At 32.0% G+C, this 25,246-nt stretch overlaps 5 protein-coding genes across 7 annotated transcripts; 2 read left to right on the top strand and 3 right to left on the bottom strand.

Annotated features, from left to right (window-relative positions):
• Positions 1 to 1,649: 1,649 nt before the first annotated feature.
• LOC110994950 (tubulin gamma-2 chain) lies at positions 1,650 to 6,863 on the top strand. The gene is made up of 10 exons (XM_022261879.2): positions 1,650 to 1,793; positions 1,870 to 2,072; positions 2,212 to 2,358; positions 2,520 to 2,656; positions 3,207 to 3,401; positions 3,768 to 3,888; positions 4,314 to 4,445; positions 4,665 to 4,847; positions 5,135 to 5,321; positions 5,748 to 6,863. Exons 1-10 carry the CDS (start codon positions 1,745 to 1,747, stop codon positions 5,759 to 5,761), a joined length of 1,368 nt encoding a protein of 455 aa, XP_022117571.1. The 5' UTR covers positions 1,650 to 1,744; the 3' UTR covers positions 5,762 to 6,863.
• LOC110994952 (alpha-endosulfine) lies at positions 6,015 to 8,476 on the bottom strand. Its single transcript, XM_022261882.2, has 4 exons — positions 8,270 to 8,476; positions 7,875 to 7,920; positions 7,473 to 7,586; positions 6,015 to 7,222 (listed from the first exon to the last, which is right to left on the bottom strand). Exons 2-4 carry the CDS (start codon positions 7,911 to 7,913, stop codon positions 7,031 to 7,033), a joined length of 345 nt encoding a protein of 114 aa, XP_022117574.1. The 5' UTR covers positions 7,914 to 7,920; positions 8,270 to 8,476; the 3' UTR covers positions 6,015 to 7,030.
• Positions 8,477 to 9,059: 583 nt separating this feature from the next.
• Positions 9,060 to 12,949, top strand: LOC110994951 (ribonucleoside-diphosphate reductase subunit M2). Of its 2 annotated transcripts, none has more exons than XM_022261880.2 (6): positions 9,060 to 9,249; positions 9,329 to 9,550; positions 9,719 to 9,954; positions 10,134 to 10,362; positions 12,136 to 12,354; positions 12,518 to 12,949. In XM_022261880.2, the coding sequence occupies exons 1-6, from the start codon at positions 9,181 to 9,183 to the stop codon at positions 12,668 to 12,670; spliced, it is 1,128 nt and encodes a 375-aa protein (XP_022117572.2). In that variant the 5' UTR covers positions 9,060 to 9,180; the 3' UTR covers positions 12,671 to 12,949. The 2 variants fall into 2 exon arrangements, with proteins under 2 accessions (XP_022117572.2, XP_022117573.2); XM_022261881.2 differs by having other exon boundaries at positions 9,060 to 9,240.
• Positions 12,950 to 16,218: 3,269 nt separating this feature from the next.
• On the bottom strand, positions 16,219 to 21,858 carry LOC110994960 (dolichyl-diphosphooligosaccharide--protein glycosyltransferase subunit 2). Of its 2 annotated transcripts, none has more exons than XM_022261891.2 (10): positions 21,786 to 21,858; positions 21,194 to 21,369; positions 20,049 to 20,317; positions 19,787 to 19,948; positions 19,487 to 19,634; positions 18,898 to 19,334; positions 18,236 to 18,383; positions 17,752 to 17,899; positions 17,191 to 17,418; positions 16,219 to 16,401 (listed from the first exon to the last, which is right to left on the bottom strand). In XM_022261891.2, exons 1-10 carry the CDS (start codon positions 21,796 to 21,798, stop codon positions 16,262 to 16,264), a joined length of 1,869 nt encoding a protein of 622 aa, XP_022117583.2. In that variant the 5' UTR covers positions 21,799 to 21,858; the 3' UTR covers positions 16,219 to 16,261. The 2 variants fall into 2 exon arrangements, with proteins under 2 accessions (XP_022117583.2, XP_022117582.2); XM_022261890.2 differs by having other exon boundaries at positions 21,194 to 21,372; positions 21,786 to 21,852.
• Positions 21,859 to 22,781: 923 nt separating this feature from the next.
• On the bottom strand, positions 22,782 to 25,147 carry LOC110994953 (28S ribosomal protein S29, mitochondrial). The gene is made up of 8 exons (XM_022261883.2): positions 24,965 to 25,147; positions 24,662 to 24,875; positions 24,336 to 24,428; positions 24,127 to 24,272; positions 23,842 to 24,002; positions 23,372 to 23,513; positions 23,153 to 23,245; positions 22,782 to 23,009 (listed from the first exon to the last, which is right to left on the bottom strand). The coding sequence occupies exons 1-8, from the start codon at positions 25,040 to 25,042 to the stop codon at positions 22,821 to 22,823; spliced, it is 1,116 nt and encodes a 371-aa protein (XP_022117575.2). The 5' UTR covers positions 25,043 to 25,147; the 3' UTR covers positions 22,782 to 22,820.
• Positions 25,148 to 25,246: the final 99 nt, after the last annotated feature.

The raw sequence follows: 25,246 nt of genomic DNA on the forward strand, positions 1-25,246 counted from the left end.
ATTCCAATAATTTTAATAAAAAAAAATCTATGTCAATTTAGTGAGATCCTAACACAGGATGCTATCTGCACAGATATTTCATATTAGCGATTTAAGTTACGAAAATATATTTTTTTAGTTTAACATCAATTTCAGTATAGTCCCCGGCACGTTAGTTGGCAAGGTTTTGGCGTAGTGGGGGCAAGTTCGCGCATCGTACACTTAGTGGAACAAAAATTGTTCACTTTTCTTGATTGTCATTATGGTTATTGCCATCATTTATTTTTAATCTTGTATATAAAGCAGAGGAATTCGTGACATTTATTAGGTGTTATAAATAAAACATAATATGCATTTTTTAATTAATTAAAAAAAAATATTATTATTCAAAATTATTTTAATAATATATAATTAGTATTTTAATTAAATTTTTCTGGCATGTCTGCGTAAAACGGTATTTGGTCCTGGCATTGTAATAAACGTTACAAAAACTAAATTTAAAACAACAACAATTAACAAAACCAAAACCAAAACTTAATTTAAAACTGAACTCGTACCAAAAAGTCAACAAAACAAATGGTACAACTTTCGTGTCGGCAAGTGTAATCGAAATGTAAACGCGGTGCGGGAGGCAAGGGTCAACTAACGCACCAATAGCGCGCTGTGATCGGCGCTACGTCATACCCCGCGTCCCGCTTGACCACCAAAGAGACCTAAAAAACGACTTCTGCGCATCTAACGACTCTTGCCAAGTTACGTGCCGAAAATTATATCAAGTCTCCACGTTGTGGTATATCCAGCTGATTTCTATGACATGATATTTTGGGCGCAGGCCCCACATTGGGAAACAATGCTCTATAGGGTCATTGTTTCATGTCGTTCAACGTTCGACCTATCTGGTAATATATTATAAAATCAAGCTTATTACAAGCTCCTAAATTATTATTTTTTACAGGTATCCGGCCTACATTAACAATTACCGAAGCCTAGTGACTCCACTGATTCTGACTCCACGACTCCTCAAATTTCCAACTTTCATTATTTTAGTTTATTAATTAAAGATTGCCTACTATGTACCTACTTTTAAATTAACATTTAACATTAAAATAAATATTTTTTCAGAAAAGTTTAGGGTACTTTTAAATAGTAAAAAAAGTCTAATTTACATATTATTAATTATAAAAACTTTGTCTTTGAAGGTTTTTAACGTATTATTATTATGATTTTTTTTTAACAATTTTAATCATTCATTAATTGCTTGCGCATTATAAGATACCAATTTAATATAACTATTTACATGATTTATAATAATTATATTATAATTAAATTTTAAATTATAAAAATATCGTTAGCTTGCATTCCATAACATACTTGGAGACTCTTATAATATTATTAAATGAATAACAATTAACAGTCGATGCATTCATACTATCCGTAAAAGTCAAGTTCAAGTTCCGATTGAATCTAAATAAGTAAATAGGTAAAGAATAAAATATTTCATCAGATTGAGAACGATTTGTGAACTATTGTAGAAGATAATAAAAGGATACACGAATGACGATTATGATACTGTAGAAATAATGTGGAATTGTCAGTAGTCAATTATAGTATGAGACTATAATCGAAGTGACTTATATTGTCAATTGTCAGTAATGATAACATTATAGTAGTTAAAATATGACGGTTAAACAAAAACATTTAAGTTATTAGAGCAGTACATAGTTTGCTTCATTAAAACAAGTAATATATATAAACATCTGAAAAAATGCCGAGTGAAATGATTACTCTACAACTTGGCCAATGTGGCAATCAAAGTAATAAATATAACGCTATTTATGAACTTGAATTTTTTATTTACTGACATAACTATACAATGATCTATTTTCACAGTTGGTTTTGAATTTTGGAAGCAGCTTTGCATAGAACACGGGATATCTCCGGAGGGAATATTGGAGGAGTTTGCATCTGCTGGTTCTGACCGTAAAGATGTGTTCTTTTATCAAGCAGATGATGACCATTACATACCTAGAGCAGTGCTTTTGGATTTGGAGCCTCGTGTTATTCACACTATAATGAATTCCCCTTACGCAAAGGTATGTTTTATTGTTTTATTGAAGAATACTTATTAAACGATACATTCAATGTCATTCTGTTAAAAACTTCAGCTTAAACAAGTCTATATAGTTTATATCTAGTATTGTATCAATTAATATTAATAAATACATTTTTCAGCTTTATAATCCAGAGAATGTTTACTTATCAAAGCATGGTGGTGGAGCTGGAAACAACTGGGCATCTGGTTATGCTCAGGGTGAGAAATTGAATGAAGAAGTCTTTGATATCATTAACAGAGAAGCTGATGGAAGTGATAACTTAGAGGTAGTTTTTAATAAATATAACTAATGTTGTACAAAAACATATTCAGTTTGAGTTAATATTATAGAACAATAGCATTATAAAAATTAGAATTACAAAATATAGGTATACTGCTGAAAGTTGGATTTATTTTAATTTTAATGATATATAGTTATGATCAACAGGGTTTTGTTTTGTGCCACTCCATAGCTGGAGGAACAGGATCAGGTATGGGATCATACATATTGGAGCACCTTTCAGACAGATTCCCTAAGAAGCTGGTACAGACATATAGTGTCTTTCCAAACTTGGATGAAATCAGGTATTAAATTGTGATATAATTTTATTACATACACACATCTCTATGAAGATACATGAGTAGTAATGCTATTATAATAAAATAAAACAAATCAGTGGTGCTACAACCTCTAGGTCTGAGCCTCAGATATCTAAATCTGTTTCATGTAATACATGCCTGGTTCGTGTGCCTTACACAAGCTGTCAACTTTTTTGGGTCTAAGATGTGCTGGTTTCCTCACAATGTTTTCCTACAGCACACACATTTAAAATATGTCCACCAAAGTCCATTGGTGCACAACCCGGGATTGAACTGACAACCTCAGGCATGTGTGTCGCACACTGAAACCACTAGGCCAGTACTGCTCTAGTGCTACTATAATACTACATATTATTTATTATAATACATGTAAATTTAATATACTAATTCTTTCTAATATATTTTATTTAGTAATATACTTATTGCTATCCTTACTGAAATAGTTTCTGGAATGCTTGAAATGTTGAAAACAAATATTATGAAAAAAAAATACTTTATTTAAATAATACAACTTTAATAATTCATACCATTTTAGTGATGTAGTTGTCCAACCCTACAACTCACTGTTAACTTTGAAGAGATTGACAGAAAGTGCAGATTGTGTGATGGTTTTGGACAACACTGCTCTTAACAGGATTGCTAGTGACCGATTGCATATACAAAACCCATCATTTGCACAAATTAATACACTTGTGTCCACAATCATGAGTGCTAGTACAGCTACATTGAGGTAAATTCTATTATGGTAATTTTATAATTATAATAAAATAAATTGTATTTTTATAACCCTAGTAATTTAAGCCTTATCCTTCAAAGAATATGATGATGGCTAAAAAGCCAAAAAATTGTGAGGAAGAAATTAATGAAGATTATTTTCTAAAAAATGAAGTATAGTAAGAATTAAAACGTAACTCTACTGGAAAGCCCTATAAGCAGACTTGTCACATAACTGTTGTATAAAAAAACATAGGTACTGTACGGTTACTCCATAATTTTTTTTATTTATACTTATAAAAAATTGTTTCTGATACTACACTTGTATAAATGTTAGATGGTACCAGCTACTTTAAGCTATCTAAATTATTATTTTTTACAGGTATCCATCCTACATGAACAATGACCTAATAAGCCTAGTGGCTCCACTGATACCGACTCCACGTTTACACTTCCTCATGACTGGTTATACTCCTCTCACAGCTGACCATGACCTTAATACTGTATGTATTTAAAATAAATGAAATTTTTTTAATAATTTTAACCTTCATATTGCTTGTTGTTTAATGTAAGATATATTATAATTATGCAATACATAATAATACATATTTTATAATTATGTAATTGATTTAAATAATAAAAATCATAGCTTGCAATTCATAAACATTCTTGGGGAACCTCAAATTTACCTCAAATTTGGGGAAACTCAATCCCCCCTCTTATTGCAATATAAATAATGTACAATTTTATGATAACATTAATACATGGGTTGATAGAGAATAGAGAGTGAACTGATCTATAATATCCCCTAGTATGTGGTGATTATTAATATATTTCATAAACCTTTTTTTTTAATCTTTAAAAATGTACAACAACTATGCGCAAACTTGACACCAGTAGTGTTAAATAAAAAGGTTTTATATTTTAGGCCCCTAAGATTCGTAAGACAACTGTGCTGGATGTAATGCAGAGACTTCTTCAACCAAAGAACATGATGGTATCACTGAGCCCTGATAGAGCAAACCAACACTGCTACATCTCCATACTGAATATTATTCAGGTATTTACCCTGATCTAAATTACAATACTAGTAGTCCAACAAGGACCTAAAACAATAGAGAATTGCATTTACCTACAAATCCCATACTGGAAGTTTTAATAAATTTTGTATGTTATCAAAATATTATTTACAATAGTTTAATAAGTTTTAATTAAGTTGTTTTAAAAGTTATTTTAATTTAAAAGCCTAAAGCTACCCTTAGTTGTTGGTAATTTTTAGGGGGAGGTAGACCCATCTCAGGTGCATAAGTCTCTACAACGCATCCGCGAACGCAAACTGGCATCGTTTATTCCGTGGGGTCCAGCCTCCATACAAGTAGCATTGTCCCGACGTTCGCCCTATGTCACAGCGTCGCACAAAGTGTCTGGCCTACTTCTTGCTAATCATACAAACATTTCCTCAGTAAGTAATTAAAGTTTATATTTTACAATAACTTTTTCGTCAGCCGATTAATAAGATTCAAATTCATCAATAATACACATTAAAAGTAAAATATACTTAATACAAATTGAAAATTGTATTATATATTAAACACATTCGGAAATTGAATCGGGCAAACCCTGTAAAAAAAATATTTTTAACAAATAAAATTAATATGTGGACTAATATTTTGTTGATCTTTGATCTTGATTTGACTTGACTTGTTTATTTTTTAAAATTTACTTTAAAAAAATATCACTTGTTTGCAGTTGTTTGACCGGTGTCTGCAACAATTCGATAAACTTCGCAAGCGCGAGGCTTTTATAGACGTATTTCGCAAAGAACCTATGTTCCGGAACTCACTGGTGGAGTTTGATGAATCCCGTTCGGTCGTAGATGAATTAGTTCGTGAATACCAGGCAGCTGCTACACCTGATTATGTCCATTGGAACCCAGGTTGGTATCAAGTTACTCTGAATGTGGCATGGGGCAGATAATCAAATTAATATACAATGGTTATTGTTATCTAATGTTATCTAAGGCATGGTGGTTTCCTCATGTAGTGCCTCCTGCAGATAGGGGACAAATCTTTGTTTTTAATTTATTTTATTAAAAAAAGATTAAAAAGTGTGGCGGAGAGTTTATTGCCAGTTCTTCTCTGCCATTCTACGCCCTTGATTTAAGAACTGGCAGTAAATGTAAAATAAGAATTATTTAATGTATATTTCTGTTTTTTTGACGTTCATAAATGTACATTATGTTACCTATATGATTTGTTATGTAGATGTATAGAATATATGCCCTTGAAGAATCACATTCTGTAGTTAGTCTTTTTAATAATGTATGGAAACACACTGTTGTATATCTTCTTTTATTTTGCAGAAAGCAGCATCTAAGGAAAGCCAGTGTCAGCGAATGACATTAACTAGAGACTGACGTTAAAGTATTCTTAAGTTACATTGAACCAGTGCCATTAACTGCATGTCTCGAATTTGTTAATCTGATAATGCCATATGTATATACATACTCACGCCTAGTTTTAGGGTTTTACTAACTTCTTGTGATATGAAGTATTGAAGCGCGTATCAATTTAGTTTGTACAAATTGATAGATCTGATTGTTGGAGAAGGTTATAAAATAAAAACCACATTTTATTACGTTTTTATTTGTATAAGTCTTATTGTAAGTCTAAATCTCAATATTCTTTACATCAATTGTGTGCTGAGTGATAGGATTTTGATATAAATCATATGAAAACAAACTTACTTACAATTAGTGTTTTAAAGTCTAATTTAAAATTATCAAAATTCCTTCTTAAAACATGTTAATGTCCATGATAATGTTGTTAAATGATTTTGCACATATTTCCAAAATTGGCTATAATGTATAGCACCATTTAATGAATGAGCGCTATAAAGGTATAAAGGTGTTTCAGTATACCATTAATTTAGTTTTCAAAAAATAATTTGCATGGTTGTATGACAATAGATAAATTATAGATTATAGACTACAATAAAGTTCAGGCCTTGATTATTTATTTTGGAAATAGTCAATATTAATTATAACTGCGTTTTCATATAATAAATAGATGAACTGCAGAAAGTATTCCTTTTCACTTTTGATATTATTATATTAATGTTATCAATAATCTATGGCAACACTACTTTAAATATTACATACAGCATCCTAGTAAGTGATCCTGGATAGCAAATGTTAAAAAAGTTCAGATCCCTGTCACTTAGGTTACTGTTAACTAGTAAAGATTAGTAGGCATAAAATATGTAACTTAGCAGGAGGAACTAAATGTTAACAGCACATTTTTATCACTCACCCACTCATGCATTTAACAAACATTTATACATAAATATAACAGTTGTTTTTAAACACTTGTCTCATTTCCAACATTACATGAAAAAGTGCAGTGTAAAAGCAATTCACAAAAGATGTCTGATCGTAAATAATAAGGCCTCATTGAAAGCAACTTATTGTTGTGATAAACAGTTTTAGAAAAAAGTATCTTTATTAAAAACTATGATGTATCTATAATAACATTACATCACTTGTACCATTGTATTTGTGAATGTTACAAGTGAAGGATGATCACAATGGAGTTGGAATGCAAGTTACATATCTATGAGGCCAAGGCATCGTATCTGACAGTAAGGCTAGGAGGTCTGACTGGAGGGCTGGAATTTAGGCTGAATAATGGATGTTTTCCGTAGAGGCACAGTCTCAGGCGTAGGGATAGCATCTCCTGTTGGCAGCTTGGCTGGTGCTGCTGGAGCTTTGAATGGTGCAGCTAAGTTCCCAGGCCTTTGCTTTGCCATTTGATAGTCACCAGAATCAAAAAACTTTTGCTGCAAGAAATTAAAAAAAATAACACATCATTATCAAGTCTAGCCAGTTCATTATTAATTTCAGACTTGATAATCGGCAGCTTATACAAAAAATTTTAATTATTGATAATTTGTATAAGAATAATTCTAGTTTTAGTTACAAAATCTATCAGTAAGTTGTGTCACTTAGCTGTCCATGATTATTTGACACAGAATAGCTAAATATTGAGTTAGTATAAAAAAATACATATAAAAAGTAATATCTACTTACTCCTTTTGCAAGTCTCTTTTGTAAAAAGGCAGAATGTGAACCACCTCTTCCTAGCATTGCATTTGGAAATTTAGCCTTGAGTTTTGCTTCTTCCAATTTTTCCAACTCTTGGGGCTAAATAAAATTAATAAATAAAAATTTACCTGTTTATTAATGAAGTAATTTTATTAGTTATAATATATACTATAAACTGATAAAATTACTTCTAATATTAAATGAACATGTAATGTACCATTGAATACTGGTTAGAGATAACTTATTATATTAATCAAGTTTCATTTTTGTTTGACAATTGGAATCTAATTACTAAAGCTTCTGTGACTACTGCTTGTAATTTGTATACTTACAGCAAGTATTTTGAACTATTAGTAGTAGGGATATTTATATGCAACTAAAACTTACATCTTTTGGGGGATCATTCTGGTCAGGTGTGTCACCCATTATGTATCTAAAAAGAAAAATAAACTGATTCATATTTTAGAGATATTTTATAAGCATGCAACACAAAGTGAAATCAAGACATTTACTAAACAAAACATTGCATGTCAAGAATATAAAAGATTACCCTGGATCATCCTATTATTATTACTAAGTTCAAAAAAATAATTCTGAATATCAGGAATATACCCTCAACAATTACAAAACAATGATAATGCACCCGAGTCTTATCTAATGAAATTACAAATTAAAATTTTGAGAATTTGTTTATTTTAAGCTTTAAATTACCCGTTACAATTATACAATAAATTTAAGTTGAATAAAATCGAAAATGTTATTGTTACCGAAAAGTTGTTTACCTTGATCGGTCACAAGAAAGACAATCTCGCGTGTCCTTATAAAGTCGACCAGTTACATCTATAAATTAAAGATTGTAAGTTTATCAATTTTGTAGTAAAATATAGAGAATCAGATTTTCGAATCGACAATGGAACGTCTGATAATTTATATGCTGAATCGTCCGTTCGTGGTTAGCTTTCAAGTAATCATGAATCAAAAAACATGGCGTTCAAAACTTCAAACCATAAGTCAATTGTTATTTTTTAAATGAAACCCATATGAATGTCAATTGTACATAAATTCTAATTTGTGTTGCTTATGGTTACTAAATAGCCAATAGGGAATTAGGCGGATTTGGCGGGTAAACAGGTGTAAGCGAAAATCTTTAATAAAAGAACTAGGAGGTCACACTAATCACTACTATTATATTATATTTCATTAAAATTTGAATTATAATCAGTATACCTAATAAATAAAAATTTTTGCTCGAATACAGGAAAAATAATTATTCTTCCCGCCACTATTATCTTAACACCGGAACTGTTTTGTACTGTAGAAAAACATTTGTTCAGAAATAACGATAAAACCATAGATATCGATAATAAGCTGAGAGATTTCATAAGATTTTTTTATTATATTTCATTGACATAAACAATTAAAATGGAAATATTATTAATTTCAATGATTTTGTGTCTAGAACATTGGAGAATCTTTTTTTTATAATATACAATCCTCACTATTTATTTACTAACTCGTTATTTATTCTCGAACGATTACTATTTCCCTCCAAAATTGACATAACATATGTTATTTTAATACCGTTATCGCGGTTTTACACTTGCGTTTGATTATTTCGCGCACATAAGTGCTTTGATTACCACGCACGCTCATTTGTTGAACATTTAAGTGAATTCATATTTAATCTAATAACATGGCTCATTTAAACGAAAAAGAAAATCTTAACGACGGACTAAATAACGTGCACATAAGGGTAAGTAAAGTAGTAGTTTAGCAAACACAAAGTTTAGTAACGTAGGACATGGACATGCGCTTTTTATTAATATAGTTGTTTTATTTAGTCTCCTGTGAAAAATGTTTTGTCTGCTCGTAACAACAATGTTGTTGAGACAATGGATATTGAAAAGACGGACAAGGTAGAATTCGACCCTCAACTGGAACCACTATTACGCGAAAATCCTCGCCGTTTTGTTATGTTTCCTATTCAATACCCGGATATTTGGCAAATGTATAAAAAGGCAGAAGCTTCTTTCTGGACTGTTGAAGAAGTGGACTTATCAAAGGTATTGTTTTGCAGCTATATTTGCTTATTTTATTAATAATAATATTTAGGTCACATGTGGGTATGGGTTATTTTGCTTCTCAGTTAAAAAGTAAATGTCTATTTGAATTAATTATGTTTAGTTATACTATGTTTTCTTTGTGACTAAATAACACTTTTTTGTCACTAGGATTTGTCTGATTGGGACAGTCTAAAGGACTGTGAGAGGCACTTCATTAAGCATGTATTGGCTTTCTTTGCTGCATCAGATGGCATAGTCAATGAAAATCTGGTTGAAAGGTTCTCCCAAGAGGTACAAGTAACAGAAGCCAGATGTTTCTATGGCTTCCAGATTGCAATGGAAAATGTACATTCAGAAATGTATTCCCTACTCATTGATACATACATCAGGGACCCTAAGGAGAGGTGGGATTTGCTTCATGTTACATTTGTCCTGCTAAGTTATTTATAATGTTATTTATATAGTTAGCTCTTTATTATATCATAATTTTCATCATTTCAGCTACTTTAAAGAACAAAGAAATATAAAAATAAATACTTTTAAGTCTGTAAAAAGAAATTTACTACATTACTTATATTTTTAGGGACTTCTTATTCAATGCTGTAGAGACTCTTCCATGTGTAAAGAAGAAGGCAGATTGGGCTCTCCAGTGGATAGCAAGCAAATCTGCTACATTTGGTGAAAGAATTGTAGCATTTGCTGCTGTTGAGGGAATTTTCTTCTCTGGAAGTTTTGCTTCAATATTTTGGCTGAAAAAGAGAGGACTAATGCCTGGCTTAACCTTCAGCAATGAAATGATTTCAAGGGATGAGGTTTGTATTTTATAGAAAGACTTTCACATACAATTTTTTTTTTTTTTTTTTTCCAAGAGCGCATCGTGCAATCAGTCTTCTGACTATGAGCAGATGAGTTGTAGGAGGACTGACGGGTGGAGACATTCCTCAATAGGAATATCTACCATAATAATATTAGCTCAGACAATGTTGCCGAGCTCAAGGGTTCTTCGTCTTTTGAGACGGCTTATACACTCAGGTAGGGTGAGTTGAACAGCTAGGTGGTTAGGATGATTTTCCAGCCTAGTCTTGTACTTCTGGGCGTACAATTTTATTTCCGCTTTAACTGTAGGTATGCCCAGGTGTACATTAACTTACATTTTAAAGAAAACCAAATCACTGTACAAAAGCATGCTTATACTTTTGGTCCCTTTTTAATTTTATTTTCTATTCAGTTGTGGTTTGATAGAAACAATTTGTGTCCAATATTTATATATACATAAATTTTAAGCAATTCTATTAAGATGTATTTCTAGTGAACAAATTATAAATTATGCTGATTCTGATCTAATGCTTGACAACAGATTTGACTTACACTAGTGACAAGTCATTGAACTTATGTGTACTAAAATTTGTAGCTGCAAAATTTATCAGACATTTCAATGTAAATAGTCTTTGTGCTGCAAATTATCGGATTTGGTGCATTTTGTACCTCTAACTGATGCTTACGACATTACAATACCTTTATTTTCCAAAAGAAGTAGATGCTATTATTTAAATGTAGAAAAATATAATCAAAAATCATTTATTCATGAAGGTAACATTATGTACACTTATGAATGTCAAAAAAGAAATATACATTGAATGGTTCTCATTTTACATTTACTGCCAGTTCTCAAATCAAGGGTATAGAACAGAACAGAAGAGAAGAACTGGCAATAAACTCTCCTCAACTCTTTTTAATTGCCAAGTTTTTTTCTTTTACATAACATTTGTAAGGAGCTGCAACTATTACACCATGTTCCATATGACATCTTGAGTAATAAAGAATTATAAAATAAATTAAAAATAAAGAGTTGTCCCCTATCAGCAGCAGGCATGGTGAAATAGGAGCACGTACTTACATTCTCGTCAGAACAACACGCAAATACATTGTATATAGATTCTAACAACGTAAAATAAGATTTTTTCGCTAGTTTCATTCTGTTCACTCCCAGGGCTTTATCTAATTTTATCCAAGTGTAATCAGCAGTGTAAGAGAAGTTCGAGAAGAGGTTGAAAAAATACTTTTTAATACCATTGTAATTTCTATTACTAATAAATAGGTTTTCCTCATTTGTCATAACAGATAACGCTATCAAAACGTGGTCTATCGCATCTGATTATAATATTGCAACGGTGTTACGTTATGTTCTTTATTAACTTTAGTTTCAAATACCGATTTATAACTAAATGCACATTATATAACTACATCAAGCCATGAATGAAACTATGTACTTAATACAATACATTTTAATATGTTAATTTTTCGAAATAAGATATAATTCTTGTAATACTATTGTTACTTAATATACCTTTTCATTATCTTTAATATTTTAGTCATCTATTATCATAGTATTGTCTACTATTATTTTAAAGAAATTTTTATAATGAGTAAAAATGAAAATGATTTTGTTTTGTTAATTTACTGTAACACAGTCAAGCTCATGTTTCACAAGGATGTAGGTAATATAAATATCCTAAGTCGCGGTTTCATGTAATTCACAACATTCTCTATTAAAAATCATTTCAATTAGCTATTTATTATTACAGGGCCTCCACACTGACTTTGCATGCCTCATGTTCAAGCACTTGGTACAAAAACCACCTGCGTCCCAAGTACTGAAAATAATTCGTGATGCAGTGGTCATTGAACAGGAGTTTCTCACTGACGCATTACCAGTTAGGCTATTGGGCATGAACTGCGACCTCATGTCTGAATATATACAGTTTGTCGCTGACAGGCTGCTTGTGGACCTAATTGGAGAGAAGGTAAATTATATAATTTTACCTTTATTTTTCCGCCTTGCTTTTGTATTATTTTATTGTACAAAACAATCAAGCCGTGAGTTGGTAATTTGCATTCGAATCTAGATATTGTTTAGAACTGAGATTTCCTAGCCTAAGCCTTTTATTAATACAACAATTTTTACAGCACTACCACACGAAGAATCCATTTGACTTCATGAATTTGATCTCTCTTGAAGGAAAAACAAATTTCTTTGAAAAGAAAGTCGGAGAGTACCAAAAGTGGGGGGTCATGTCAAACCCTAACGATAATGTCTTCACATTGGATGCCGAGTTCTGATTGACAATTTAGACTAATTCCAGTATTAAAACATCGAATATTAGACCAAATTACCAGTTCTATCTGGTATTTTATTTATAAGCTAGGATAATTTCATTTTTGTAAGAGTAATTATGTGTATTATTTTTGTAAGCATAATGTAATTGATTCTCAAACTGTGTTTGAAATGAGTGTTTTGAGCAATGTGTTGTATGTTTGCAGAGTTTTATTAACTAGAATAATTGTTGTGATATATACTACTTAAGACTTTTTATAAAGATTATAAGATTTTTAAATTTATTTTAGTTTTATTTTATTATTCCTGTGATAAATTAGTCCGTATAAAATTTACTGATTAAATCTTCATTCACAAGTTTATAAATCTATATTTATTTAAGGTAGAATAAAATGATTCAGCATATCTGAAATAAAACCAAACAAGTCATATAACTTAACATTAGGTGAGTAACGTATCACTACATAGTATAAAACAAAGTCGCTTTCTTTGTCCCTATGTCCTTTGTATGCATTCCCATAAGTAGCCTAGGGCGGTCAGACCGCTCGATCAGTCTCTGGCAGTATCCATTAATAAATTTGATTTATTATTACTCATGTTTCATGATATAAAGTGATATTATTTATGCAATATGACTATAAAACACACTACTTAACTGTATTAGAATAGTACGTTTTACTCGGGAAACTCCCCGTAAATGACCTTAAGTTCGATAAGACTCTATAATATTATGTAGGTACCTATAGTTGTTCATATATCAATTCGTTGAAACCAACCTGCTTGTTCTCTTACGCCCAAACCCAATAACCTATCTCAAACCATTTTTGACCATCTGTGATAAACATCTTAATCCAAATATTGACAATAATGTGCCAATAACCAATCGACGGATTGTAATAGCCATCTGTCGATTCAAGCTATGCAGGGTGGGTCGGATCAGTGTATGTGGATAGACCTTTGTATAAAAATGACAGTTCAACTGTGCCAATATCCTATCTGAATATTTTAACTTACACCAGTTTTTAAAATAATTAAAAAGCTTTTTGGTATGTTTCAAACATGACATGTATATTTTAATATTATTTGTACGGTTTTGTTAACTTTATAAGTATCTATTGTATCTGAAATAAGAGTGTTAAGAGCGAAGAGATTGCAATCTATCCGTTGCCAAATAATGGATTGCCTTCGTAGGGTTTGGTTTTTGAAATGCTGAAAGGAGATCAATCGATTGTCACGGTCTTGTCTCAGATTGTGGTTTCATTATTGGGGTCGGGCTTTATACGATAAGTTTATCTTATAAACCACAATATATTTCAAAAAATCTTCATACACAAAAATGTATGGACAACATAAACCCAAAAATGAAATAAAAAAAAATGAGAATTTTGACATGTCTTTGTTTGTACTTATACATAGGGAACGTCGAAATGTTGGTAAATATCGCACACGAAGCCAATAGTAGGGGAGCCCACGATGCTAAATGGGGATTTACTCGAGCGTCGTAGAGACCTACTGGGTTGCAAATCTTAGATAATAAGAAGAAAAAAATGTTATATGATATATACCTTTTCATCGGTGGGGGAAGCGGCTACAGATTTTTAAATATGTAAAAAAAAACCTGTTGCATGGACATCCTCGAGCGCGTCAGATATTGATAGCATCAATGGCCTACGTATTTTTAATAATGTACGTACGTTAATCTGATCGTTTGCATAATGCGGGTGGTTGTATGTAAGGGTTGAAAATGAAAATATTTTAATCGAGCGCGTCAGATTTTCTAAGGGAGTGTTAATTGTATCAAAAAAAACCTTTCATTCACTAATCTGACGATTTCGATGGGACGCAAACTCGCGGCCATATTCATAATGTGCAAAAAAATATGCCATTTTGACATACTCAAGCGCGTCAGATTAAGATATATATGGTTCATCTTTGTGTTCTAAACTTACTGTCTCATAATCTAACGATTATCTAGAGGGATTCGCCTGATCTGACAAAAATAAAATTATAAAAACGGTTCACCCTAAGGGCCATCCCTGCAACTTCCCTCTATTTCCATTCATAGGCGCTTAAATTGTACTTATGAGCTCAAAATATAACTTAGGTGATATTTTGAGCTCGCTGAGCCAAAATAAAGAAAGTCTGACAGAAGTTTCAGAGAACACTATTTTTGGCATTTTCAAACCGCAATATCTTTTGAATAGATCAAGTAATTTTCACACGGTTGGCAAACGATCAGTTTTTTAAGCTCTAAAAATTACTTTATTTCATCGAAAACGATCACATGTGAAATGTCGAAGTTATGTGAAAAAAACACTTTTCGGTTTTCTTTCGTTCACGATATCTCTCGAACGAATCAACCGATTTTGACCAGCTTGGTGGCGATCGACGTCGTTTTTCAAGCTCAAAAGCGCGTTAAAATTGATAAAGCCGTTTAAAAGTTATTTCAAACAAACCACTTTCAAAAAAATAAATTTCTTATTTTCTGAGATTTTTCGAAATGTCTCAAAATCTATCCGATCCGGTCCGAATCGGTTCAAATTCACAGGAAATCTAATTTTGAAGGAAACACGGAGAAGGAAATGTAGGCATCACGCAGCTGCACGCGTTTATCGCACGAACTTTATCGACGAATTTTTGTCATTTCGGCTTGCGGAAATGACAAAAATTCGTCATTTTCTTTATTATATAAAAATTTTTCATTATTCTTGAATTATTCTTCTATTTTTTATTATTATTATTCTTCCTTCAAAATAAAAAAAAAATTAGCTACGCTCGAGAATGTCGAGATGACGGTTTTTTTTAAAACTTTGCTGCCCTCCCCTTTCTTTACGTCACTCTCAAATTGTCAGATTAGTGGAATATGTATACTTTTAGGGTGTAATTAACACACCCTACCTTAATCTGACGCGCTCGAGAATTTCTGATGATCAATTTTTCTTTACTAATCTGATCCTGTATCCTTCACGGGCGGCCTTATATATGGGCCTCATATTTGGTGGAGGTACTTAACCGGGTACAAGGTATCCCCCTGTATATTAATCTGCCGCGCTTTAGTAAATCCCGAAATCCCCCCTTGGGCTACTACAAAATGAGCCCTTTAGTTTTTCCTATACTCATAAATTATACTTTCAAACATTCTGCTTGTCGTAAATCACTAGCACAAGCACTGTTTCCAGCCTTAGATTTAATATATCGTGTTAGTATTTTGTTAGTAGATAAGAATAGAGTTGCAAGACCTATCCCTAATGTTGTGTTAGTCATAAGAATTTTATTTAAGTCACGTGTTCTAACGGTGTCTGGGCCGAGTTTGCGGTTTATAGAGTTGTAAGCGGTGATCCGAAAATGTGAAACTTGATTATTTTTATGATTAAATTGTTTTTTATTAAATTGATATAAATATAAAATATAAAAATAAAAATATTGATTTAGTCGACCTCAGTACGAAACTGCACGTAGCATCGGTGAGAGCCAGTAAAGGGATCGGGAGACTCCGAAAGTACTATAGATAAATAAACAAATAGTGAGGAGTAGTATAAATAATAAAAAGAAATAAGAATATTAATTAATTTAATTGCTACAATAGTCTAGGGCACCTAGCGCTTCTTGTCTTGCGCCAGGCGGCGAAGAAGGCTGTGACCCGAAAGGAATGTGACCACCGCAAGAGGCGCCAAATAACGCAGCGTCGCGAACATTGAAAGCTGCAGCCAAAATAAGCCGTATAGCGCCAGGGAACCTGCGGAATAACATTATATAATAACTTTGTTATAAGTTCATTTTCATTGGGAATATAATATATCTTTTTTTTATTTAATCTTATCTTTAAACGAGCAATTCTTGTATATATATATATTTTTTTAAATTGCTTTAACGACACAACAACACTAAAGCTATTCCAGAATATATAATCTATATTGTTCATATTTCATAATTTTATTAGTATATAATTCGTACTTATATATAATTTCCAAAAACACAATTTATAAAAAAATTAATATACCGAGCAAAGCTCGGCCATCCAGGTACTTATTTATTATTTACCATGTGACCCTAATTTGACACGAGTGAATAATAAGTAATAAACTTTACAGACGAACTACAAAAAAAAAACAAACATGAAATTACATAATAAAAAATACAAGAAATTTACTAACTACTATAGGCACTAACAAATAATATAACTTTTGCTAGGTCCGTTAACCTATGTATTTTGTTAAGTAAATTAATACACCGAATACAAATAGTAATCATATTATGTGCCCTTTCTGACATACCCATCAGGCACATTGAAGCTAAGGTACTGAAGTACTGCCGAATTACTGCCCTTGCCTTATCTTACTAATTGAGATTGTGGAAGAGTCTATGCATACATGGTTATATTTACTTGGAGATTGGAGTCATGTGTTAATATTGGAGTTGTGTGAGACTCACAGCTTCATTTACAAGGCACAGCAGACTTATCACACTTACCGATCAATCTGACATTTCTATGACCGAGCTCATATAAACAATTATTGAACGTTACCTCCCAGCGCCAGATGGAAGACGAGCGCAGCCGGTGTAAATGGCAGGTTTCCGAAGTTAATCCCAATCCTTGCCCAAAGCAGGAGCAAGAGAAGCAAGGGGGCGGCACATGCGGCCGCGAACACATCCGACACCAGTTTAGGGGGACGCGCGTCTGGCTCACGGAACTTGTGAGAAATCTCAGGCAATGGTCCTCTGTTCACCGAATTAGCCCGGGATTTATCTTGACCTACAAATAACACATCTCAAATGGCAGATACTGCTATCAAAACAATTAGTAGATGGGAACAGAAAAACTACTTCTTTCAAAGTAGAAATTATTAAGGCATTATTCATGAGAAACAAGATCACTATATTGTGTTCATAATAATTACTTATCTATTTGGAATGAAAGAGTTTCAAAACCCAACTGAGTATTTTCTTTTTTAATTTTCACAAATCCCAAAATCATTGTATATCACGGTGAATGAAATTGCTTCAGTAGAAGTCAATTGACATAGTCGGTACATAAATCATTTTTGGAGATATGTAATGGTTATAAAAGGGAATTATTTGTAATTACCAATAGCTACAGCATCCTTTCCAAAGTTAAATGCGATATCCCCGAGGTCCCAGAGCAATGGGTTGGAGACAGCACTATCTCCGAGGTAGACACTTAAGGAGTAACGACCTGATTTATGCTGTACCAACTTTCCAACAGCTGCTACATTCTGAAACCAACAATATTTATTTTATTAGATATTGTAACCAAATAACACTAAATAATACTTTTTTGCTTCTTATCAAAGGTTAACCTTTAGTTTAAACAATTACAATATATATTAATAAAGGTTTTAAATAAAATATGTATTAAATCAGGCCAAGATAAGAATAAACCCATATAAAAATATATTGCTAATATAACATGTTTCAGTCTCAAAAACAATAAAGGGTTTACTTAACAGATTTAAAAGACTTTAAGAGAGACACAAACTTAATTTAAAATATATACTTGGCCTGAACACATATTTATATACATATAATTACTTAACTAAACTACCACTCACCAAGTCAACCTTGTAAGCCTTTGTATTGTCAGGTTCTGCAACAAAGATTGCCTCATCATCTCCACTAGATGGAGCTACTCGCACAAATGCCTGCTGAACTAACACTGGCTTGCCCCATTTGTCTTTTACACTGAACTTCAATGATACCCTGTGTTAAAATTGTTCATCAAACATGTATAATAAAATATGAATGTTAAATTAAACTTTTTTAAAGCATAATATAACAATTATTTTATTTAACTTATTATTTCAAATGATTTACAGTTCATTTAAAGTCTAGAGTCTAAGTCTAGAGAAGAAAGACCTCTCCAAGTGTAATTTATTTGACATCACATTTATCAATGACAAACTACAAACTTATATTCAGCATTTACTCATTTTCAATTAAATATTAATTTTAGGTTCAAAAATTCTTTCTACCTTGGAAAACTATCAAATGAAGCTCAATTTACTGGGCATTTTTTTTGAATATACAAGTCCAAACTGAAAATGTTATTGTTGATCTTGTAAGGAAATGTCCAAGAAACATATTTAATCAAAGTCAACTTTTTTAAAGTATAAAAACAGCTGCTGCTCAGTATTGAAACTATCGCAGTACTTTAGGTAAACATAGAGTAAGCGGTAAGCCATGTAGAATAAAAGAGTATGGTAGGGTTACTTACTTCTGTAAATGATCAGCTTGCAGCACATCAGTAAGTTTATTGGGGAAGGCAAGAGTAGTCACCTTGGGGCTGGTTGTTCCATCGACATCTCCAATACCAAGTTCCAAATTACCCAATTGTATTTCACCCAACACAGCAACATTGAAGTGAGCCGATTTAGTTCCCGCAGCCAAAGAGATTTTGTACATGCCATATTGTGTCTTAATCTTATTTAGATTGAGGATGTAAGTTGTTTGATCATTTTGTTTTTGAGTTAAAGGTTGTTTGGAAAGCACAACTACATCATCAGCCAGTCTGGTGCCAGATTGTGCAACAACTTCCTCTGGTTTAAGGGATGAGATGGCTCTGCCAATAATGTCAGTGACAGAAAACTCTATAGTGTCTAAGTCAGAGGTGATGTACTTCCTGTCCTTGAATGCTACACTGATTGGAGTTGGCTGAAATATGGCAAAGTACTATTAGACATGTATCTATCAACTACTGAGATATATGTAGGTTTATATGTTTAATGAGGAAACTGATAACATAGTCATTAGTGCCAAGTTCTCAATTGGCTCTCAAAAAATTTCTCTTTTTAGCTTAGCTCTACCTGATCATCAGCAATTGCTACAGCAGCTTCTAGTAAAAGGGCAGCCCCACGGGGAGTGTTCACAGAACGTCTAGACACCAAGTATGTGGCAAACTTGTAGCGCTGGTCTAAAGTCAGTGGCGCTGGCTTCTTGAGGCTTTTGTATGATCTGTAAAGTTTAAAAGTTAGCATTAATAGAACAAACCTAGGAATTTAATATTACTACGTGAAGCAGCAACATGGACAACATACAAAACTGCTAACAAGTTCCATGTGAAATATTTACTTTTTTAACCATACAGTAGACTACTTATGTCTTACCTGAGAATAGTTGTTAAAAGGAGGGAGGTAACAGGGAGGCCACCTTCAAAATGAAGAGATTTGGAGTCACTTTCATCAGCTGATAGCAAAACCCCTTCAGAGTGCTGTGCTGTCCAAGCTTCACATCCCATATGCTCACATAGGGCAAACACATATCCATAGCTACAAAAAATGGTTTTAATTTGAATTCACCATTATGATGTTTCTACAAAATTGGTATTTATACAACATTTATATATGACAAAATTTCATAGGAACTTACTTAGCTGGCGTGTCATCTTTCTTTAATAATTGAATTAGATTTTTAAGGGCCTCTTCTTTTTCAAATGTTTGACCTTTTCCAATTGCCTTAAGAGAATACACTGCATGGTACATCTCAATAAGTGAAGCATCTTTCTTATCTAGTGTCCTTACTGGGGCACTTAATACATCAGGTTTTAAGAAATTCTGACACCCAGAAAGGGCAGCAGCATTTGTAAGGTAGAATATTTGTTCAATGTTATTTAAATCATAGTTTGCCGATTTAATTACCTGCAACACAACACTAATTTAGGATTATAATTAAAAATAATATGTTATAGTAACTTTAATTTTTGTAGAGCCAGGTCTAATGTATTCCTAGTGTGCAAAATGTATCATGGCAACCAAAATCAAAGGACACTTATACCGGGTTGGATCTTATATTCAATACCTTGAATTTGATTATACTGAGTATATAGGAGTCTCGGGGGACCTTGATTCGAAAACCTCTGTGAGATTTGGAGTAATTTATGCTGCTTGAGTTGTAATTTAAGCTAATTAATTTTTTTTTTCGATGTTTTGTGCAATATTAGAAATTTGTAAACAATCCGCCAGAACAGTGTGTTAGTGTTACAGTGCAGATTATTCGTTAAAAAACCGTTACTTTTTACATTTCTGTTGTTTTCTCGTCAATGTGCGTGCTTTTATTTTTTATTTTTTAAACTTGGTGAATTTTGCTTGGTAAACGACCGGCTTATGTGGATGACTTTGAGGACGATGGGCCCAGTTAATGTTAGGTATTATATGTATGTTTTGGTTTATTTTTATTTTTCTACTGTTGTAACTGTTTCTAGTACTTGAAATTGGTTGGGGGTGATAAGTATACCCTCCCCCGACCTCAAAATCGAGGTATTGAATTGTAAACCTTAACCCTTATACCTAACATACAATCTGATACTGGAGTCAATAAAATTTTGTAATTTTTTGATGTTCAAGTGCAAAAAAGGTAAAAAGAACTAATTAGATGGGTCAAGTGAATAACTATTAAGCTAGTTCACACTTTCACATTATTGTGTACAATAAGCTTCATAATATAAATCCATTTAACTTTATTCACTCTCAATTTTTCTAAGACAGCATTATAAATAAAAAAACATATTACAATACCTGGCAAATATCGGGAATTTTGGCATTAATTTGTTTCAGTCCTTTGACTGAATAGTAAATCGAGCTCAAATCTTTACTTCCAACACCTTCTTGTAATATGCCTTGTAGTCTGTTCACATCTATAGTCCCTTGAAGTATGGCAGAACATGTTGCCACTGTGCTAATGAAAGCCAAAGCTACTGAAAATATGTAAACTTAATTTTATAATAAGCAACATGATTATCGAAACCTTGGGTGTAATCTCAATTTCTTCTCTTCGCGTTTTGATTCGTAAAAATAATTAACATTCAAAAGCAAGTCGTGTTTATTCTTTAACTAAAAAAATAAATTAACTTTTATAATAACCTCAGAAAATACACCAACAAATAAACACCGCCGGTAGCATGACGTGTCCCCAAATATTTAGATTTAATTATTAGCATGGGTATATTTGGTGTGTAATTTTGAAGTTATTGAACTATTTCAACAATTATAAATGAATAGTAACACTTGAGTACTTTGTAATAGTTATATTTTAATATTTTGTACGTAGCGTAAGTTATCGAGGGCAGCTCACACAGCATTTCACTTCCTAAAATTTGATAATATTTACCTTTGAACATCATTTTGAAGTATTAAAATACGTTACTATAACAGTATTAATACTTATTTATTATTAAATCATCTAAATTTATTTAATTCTTACAAAATCTAGCCGGCATAAAAATAATGTCGTTTCCCTGGATAGACGATCAGAGAACCGCAATAGCATTAATCTCAAATCTGTCACTTATTGACTATAGACAAGCTTACGTCCAGCATGACATAAAAAGACAACGTAGCAAATTGGTTATGGAACTTCCAATTTCTGGAGCAGTTTGACATTTCTATGTAATCTTCATTAGCCACAAACAATAATAGTCTATTGTCAAATGTCAATACATCTTGACACTTGACCGAGCCAAGACATTTCAAAATTCGAGTTCAATATTCCGAAATCAAAAAGGGCTCGTTTCACGGTTTTCCGTACAGTGCAAATTTAGTGTTCACTTGTTTTAATTAATTATTGAAAATGGCTGGAGCTGTAGCTAAAATACCGTCTTTAATTAACAGTATGTATTTGTATATCTCATATCAAAACACTTAAGATATACGTTATGTAATAACGCAGGTTATATCTTAATATTTCTCTTATTCATAAATAATGTTTAATTTATCTTATTTTTTCAGCGGCAATCTCTGAAGCTAGACCTAAATTCGCAATTTTTATGAAATACGCTAAGGTTGAGCTTGCACCTCCTAAGCTAAACGAGATCCCTCAAATTAAAGCTGGTATTAGTAAGCTGTTGTCCAGCGCTAAGTCTGGTGCATGGAAGCAGCAAACTGTTAAACAGGCTACACTTAACACCCTTGTTGGAGCTGAAGTGCTTTTCTGGTTCTATGTTGGAGAATGTATTGGAAAGCGTCACATTGTTGGATACAACGTCTAATTTATTCTAACTTATCCACTGTAGATATTATGTTCAATTAAATTGCTAAAAAACAATAATTGTTTTATTACTTTGTGTATGAATAATAAGGAATAAATGAAATGTTTATTAAAAGAAAATACTATTTACAACTATTTAATACCTAACATTAATATAATTTATAATGGTGCACACTGTTCCATAAATTTAAAAGGATTACAAGCACTAGTAAGCTTTAGTTCTGTCTCCATGTCCTGTGGTCCTCTAAGCCAAAGCCTGTCCCTGTAGTAACTTGCACAAGTGAAAAATTCTCTATCAGTGTAACGGTCAACTTTTACTGGAACAAAAGGATCCAAGTGATCGAAGCCCTGAAACATAAGCATATACTATATTATGCCTCATACTCTGCTTATAAATTTAAATTAATTTACATGTATATAATACATATATTAGTGAATTCTCCCTGCCTATTAAATACTATTATACACAAATATTAAACAAACTTACAAACCTTTCTAAATAGCAAATGTTGCGGCAGATAATTCTTAGTATCGTCATCAGGATTTGCGATTGAATCTACACTAAGCACCATCACAGCATTTGTCTACAAAATTTGTTAACTTAATGGCCTTATCAAACCAACAGTACATATATTTGCATAACAAACATTTATAAAGAACTATAATTTTGAATCTATATATTTTGATTTTAGAACAAAATTAAACATTACCCAGTCATTTTTAGTAAGTTCCAAAATAGATGTAGTCAGCGTGACCTCTTCTGGTGCAACTTTTTTCTTTGTGGGAGTTTTTAGACGTGTCAGAGGATTAAAAAATCCATTGTACCCATCTACAGCAACAAAGGTTTTACACCTAAAACAAGCAACATTATTATAGTTTTTAGTTGTGAAATTTCAAATGTAATCAAAGAGTTGTCAACTGTTTTTTGTATATTTAAATTATTACCATAACTTTAGCAATTTCAGTATATTGGCATAGATAATCGTACACTACAACTATTAGCATGATCTCAATATACATTGAATTTGCAAATGTATGGTTGACTAAAAACTTATTTCATGAAACCCTTCAATGCAATTTATTTATATGAATAATCTTTTATTGAATGGATAACAAATATAGCTTGAATTTAGGGCTAATAAATCATTTGGTATAAAGTTTATTAAAGCAACAATCATACTTCTTAGAATTTGAAAGGAGTTTAACTTCATTTACAATGGCATCAACTACATCACATGCATATTTTACTCTTGCAATGCCCAGTTCAACAAGTTCAAGTAATGGTGCACCAGCTTCCGTTTTCTCTCTTTTACTCCAAACATATTCCTTTGATACAGTGAACTGTGAAGGCAAATTTTCTGTTATTATGAAACAAAGCAATAATTAAAAAATTGATCTTTAAAATAGGACTTCATTATTAAAACAAGCCACTTAAAATAAGATCATTCACTGCTGATTTACTCACTTCTGGTGCCTTCAATAAGTGTTGATTTTGAGTTTTAAAATGCAACAACCAAGCAGCTGCATCAAGAGGTAGGTCTACAAGCCCTTCACGAGTAAGTGAATTTGCCATTTCCTTATGACGTAAAACACGTCGCAACCAGTCCGAAACTGAAATTTATTTATTTAGTCACATTGTCACATATTATGCTATTATGCTATAACTTGCCTTACCCCAAGGAACATGAACAATCAAGTATCCCTCTTCGAAAGCATAGTGCAACAAATGAGCAATAGTCATAGATTTACCAGTTCCATCCTCACCATCTATTTTGTTGGAAACAACAGTCAAGGAAAGTAAGTGAAAAGAATATAAGTAATACATAAGCTTTTTCTTCTTAAAAACTGCATCTCAATGCATAACTTACTTGAGACATAGTTTTATAAAAGGCTAAGATTCACTATTCTTAATCATAACAAAACATTGTTTATTGATATTAGAATCAGTATTCACACAAAAAATAGTCTTAATATTAAAAAAAAATATATTTAAAGGATACATAAAACATATCTGATGGCAGGTTTATTTAAGTCTGAGGCTTTTATGCAGTTGATTATATCCAAAGCAGGTTGTCGCACCATTATTGCAGTTTCAGCAAAGGTTTTTGACTGCTTTGTATAAGATTTAGGAAGTCCACCATGACCGTATAGTTGTTTACATAAATCTTTGTTTAATGTATAGAATAAACCAAATTGATTATCAGTCTGTTGAGTCTGAAATGAGACAAAAATCGACAGCTAAAAATAACAGTCAACGTAAATTGATGTACATAATACGATTCTTTAATAAATGAAATACACACGGGGGACGATTCAGTTGTTCTGAAAGTTACAGCCTGACTATAGCGTCGACATGCGAACCGTATGTTACGGGACAGCATTATGGATTTTTACTTATTTTTAATTAACTTATTTCTGACCAAAACAAAGTAAATAAATTTAATAGTCAATTTGAGGTTATAAATTTCACAGACTATGTACTAAACTACTAACTCTGTTAAATATTTGACATTGATAGAGTGCTAATAGTTCTGAACTAGCAAATAGTAATAAGGCTTTATTAAAAAAAACATCGCCCGCTCTAT

This window comes from Pieris rapae, chromosome 20 (genome assembly GCF_905147795.1).
Source record: "Pieris rapae chromosome 20, ilPieRapa1.1, whole genome shotgun sequence".
In the NCBI taxonomy this organism is placed as follows: Eukaryota; Metazoa; Arthropoda; class Insecta; order Lepidoptera; family Pieridae; genus Pieris; species Pieris rapae.

What these genes read in the sequence shown, in the direction of transcription:
- LOC110994953 (XM_022261883.2), bottom strand. Translation starts at nt 25,042, where the DNA reads ATGCTGTCCCGTAACATACGGTTCGCATGTCGACGCTATAGTCAGGCT. An exon ending in GATTGTTCATGTTCCTTGGG is followed by an intron (nt 24,273 to 24,335) that starts GTAAGGCAAGTT and finishes AATAAATTTCAG; the next exon opens with TTTCGGACTGGTTGCGACGT. An exon ending in AACTTACTAAAAATGACTGG is followed by an intron (nt 23,246 to 23,371) that starts GTAATGTTTAAT and finishes CAAATTTTGTAG; the next exon opens with ACAAATGCTGTGATGGTGCT.
- LOC110994951 (XM_022261880.2), top strand. Translation starts at nt 9,181, where the DNA reads ATGGCTCATTTAAACGAAAAAGAAAATCTTAACGACGGACTAAATAAC. An exon ending in TGCACATAAGGGTAAGTAAA is followed by an intron (nt 9,250 to 9,328) that starts GTAGTAGTTTAG and finishes TGTTTTATTTAG; the next exon opens with TCTCCTGTGAAAAATGTTTT. An exon ending in AAGAAGTGGACTTATCAAAG is followed by an intron (nt 9,551 to 9,718) that starts GTATTGTTTTGC and finishes TTTTGTCACTAG; the next exon opens with GATTTGTCTGATTGGGACAG.
- LOC110994950 (XM_022261879.2), top strand. Translation starts at nt 1,745, where the DNA reads ATGCCGAGTGAAATGATTACTCTACAACTTGGCCAATGTGGCAATCAA. An exon ending in ATGGAAGTGATAACTTAGAG is followed by an intron (nt 2,359 to 2,519) that starts GTAGTTTTTAAT and finishes TATGATCAACAG; the next exon opens with GGTTTTGTTTTGTGCCACTC. An exon ending in CCAAACTTGGATGAAATCAG is followed by an intron (nt 2,657 to 3,206) that starts GTATTAAATTGT and finishes ATACCATTTTAG; the next exon opens with TGATGTAGTTGTCCAACCCT.
- LOC110994952 (XM_022261882.2), bottom strand. Translation starts at nt 7,913, where the DNA reads ATGGGTGACACACCTGACCAGAATGATCCCCCAAAAGAT. An exon ending in AGAATGATCCCCCAAAAGAT is followed by an intron (nt 7,587 to 7,874) that starts GTAAGTTTTAGT and finishes AATTTTATTTAG; the next exon opens with CCCCAAGAGTTGGAAAAATT. An exon ending in AAAAGAGACTTGCAAAAGGA is followed by an intron (nt 7,223 to 7,472) that starts GTAAGTAGATAT and finishes AATTTCTTGCAG; the next exon opens with CAAAAGTTTTTTGATTCTGG.
- LOC110994960 (XM_022261890.2), bottom strand. An exon ending in CTTTTAACAACTATTCTCAG is followed by an intron (nt 19,635 to 19,786) that starts GTAAGACATAAG and finishes TAAACTTTACAG; the next exon opens with ATCATACAAAAGCCTCAAGA. An exon ending in CTTCCATCTGGCGCTGGGAG is followed by an intron (nt 16,402 to 17,190) that starts GTAACGTTCAAT and finishes GTTATTCCGCAG; the next exon opens with GTTCCCTGGCGCTATACGGC.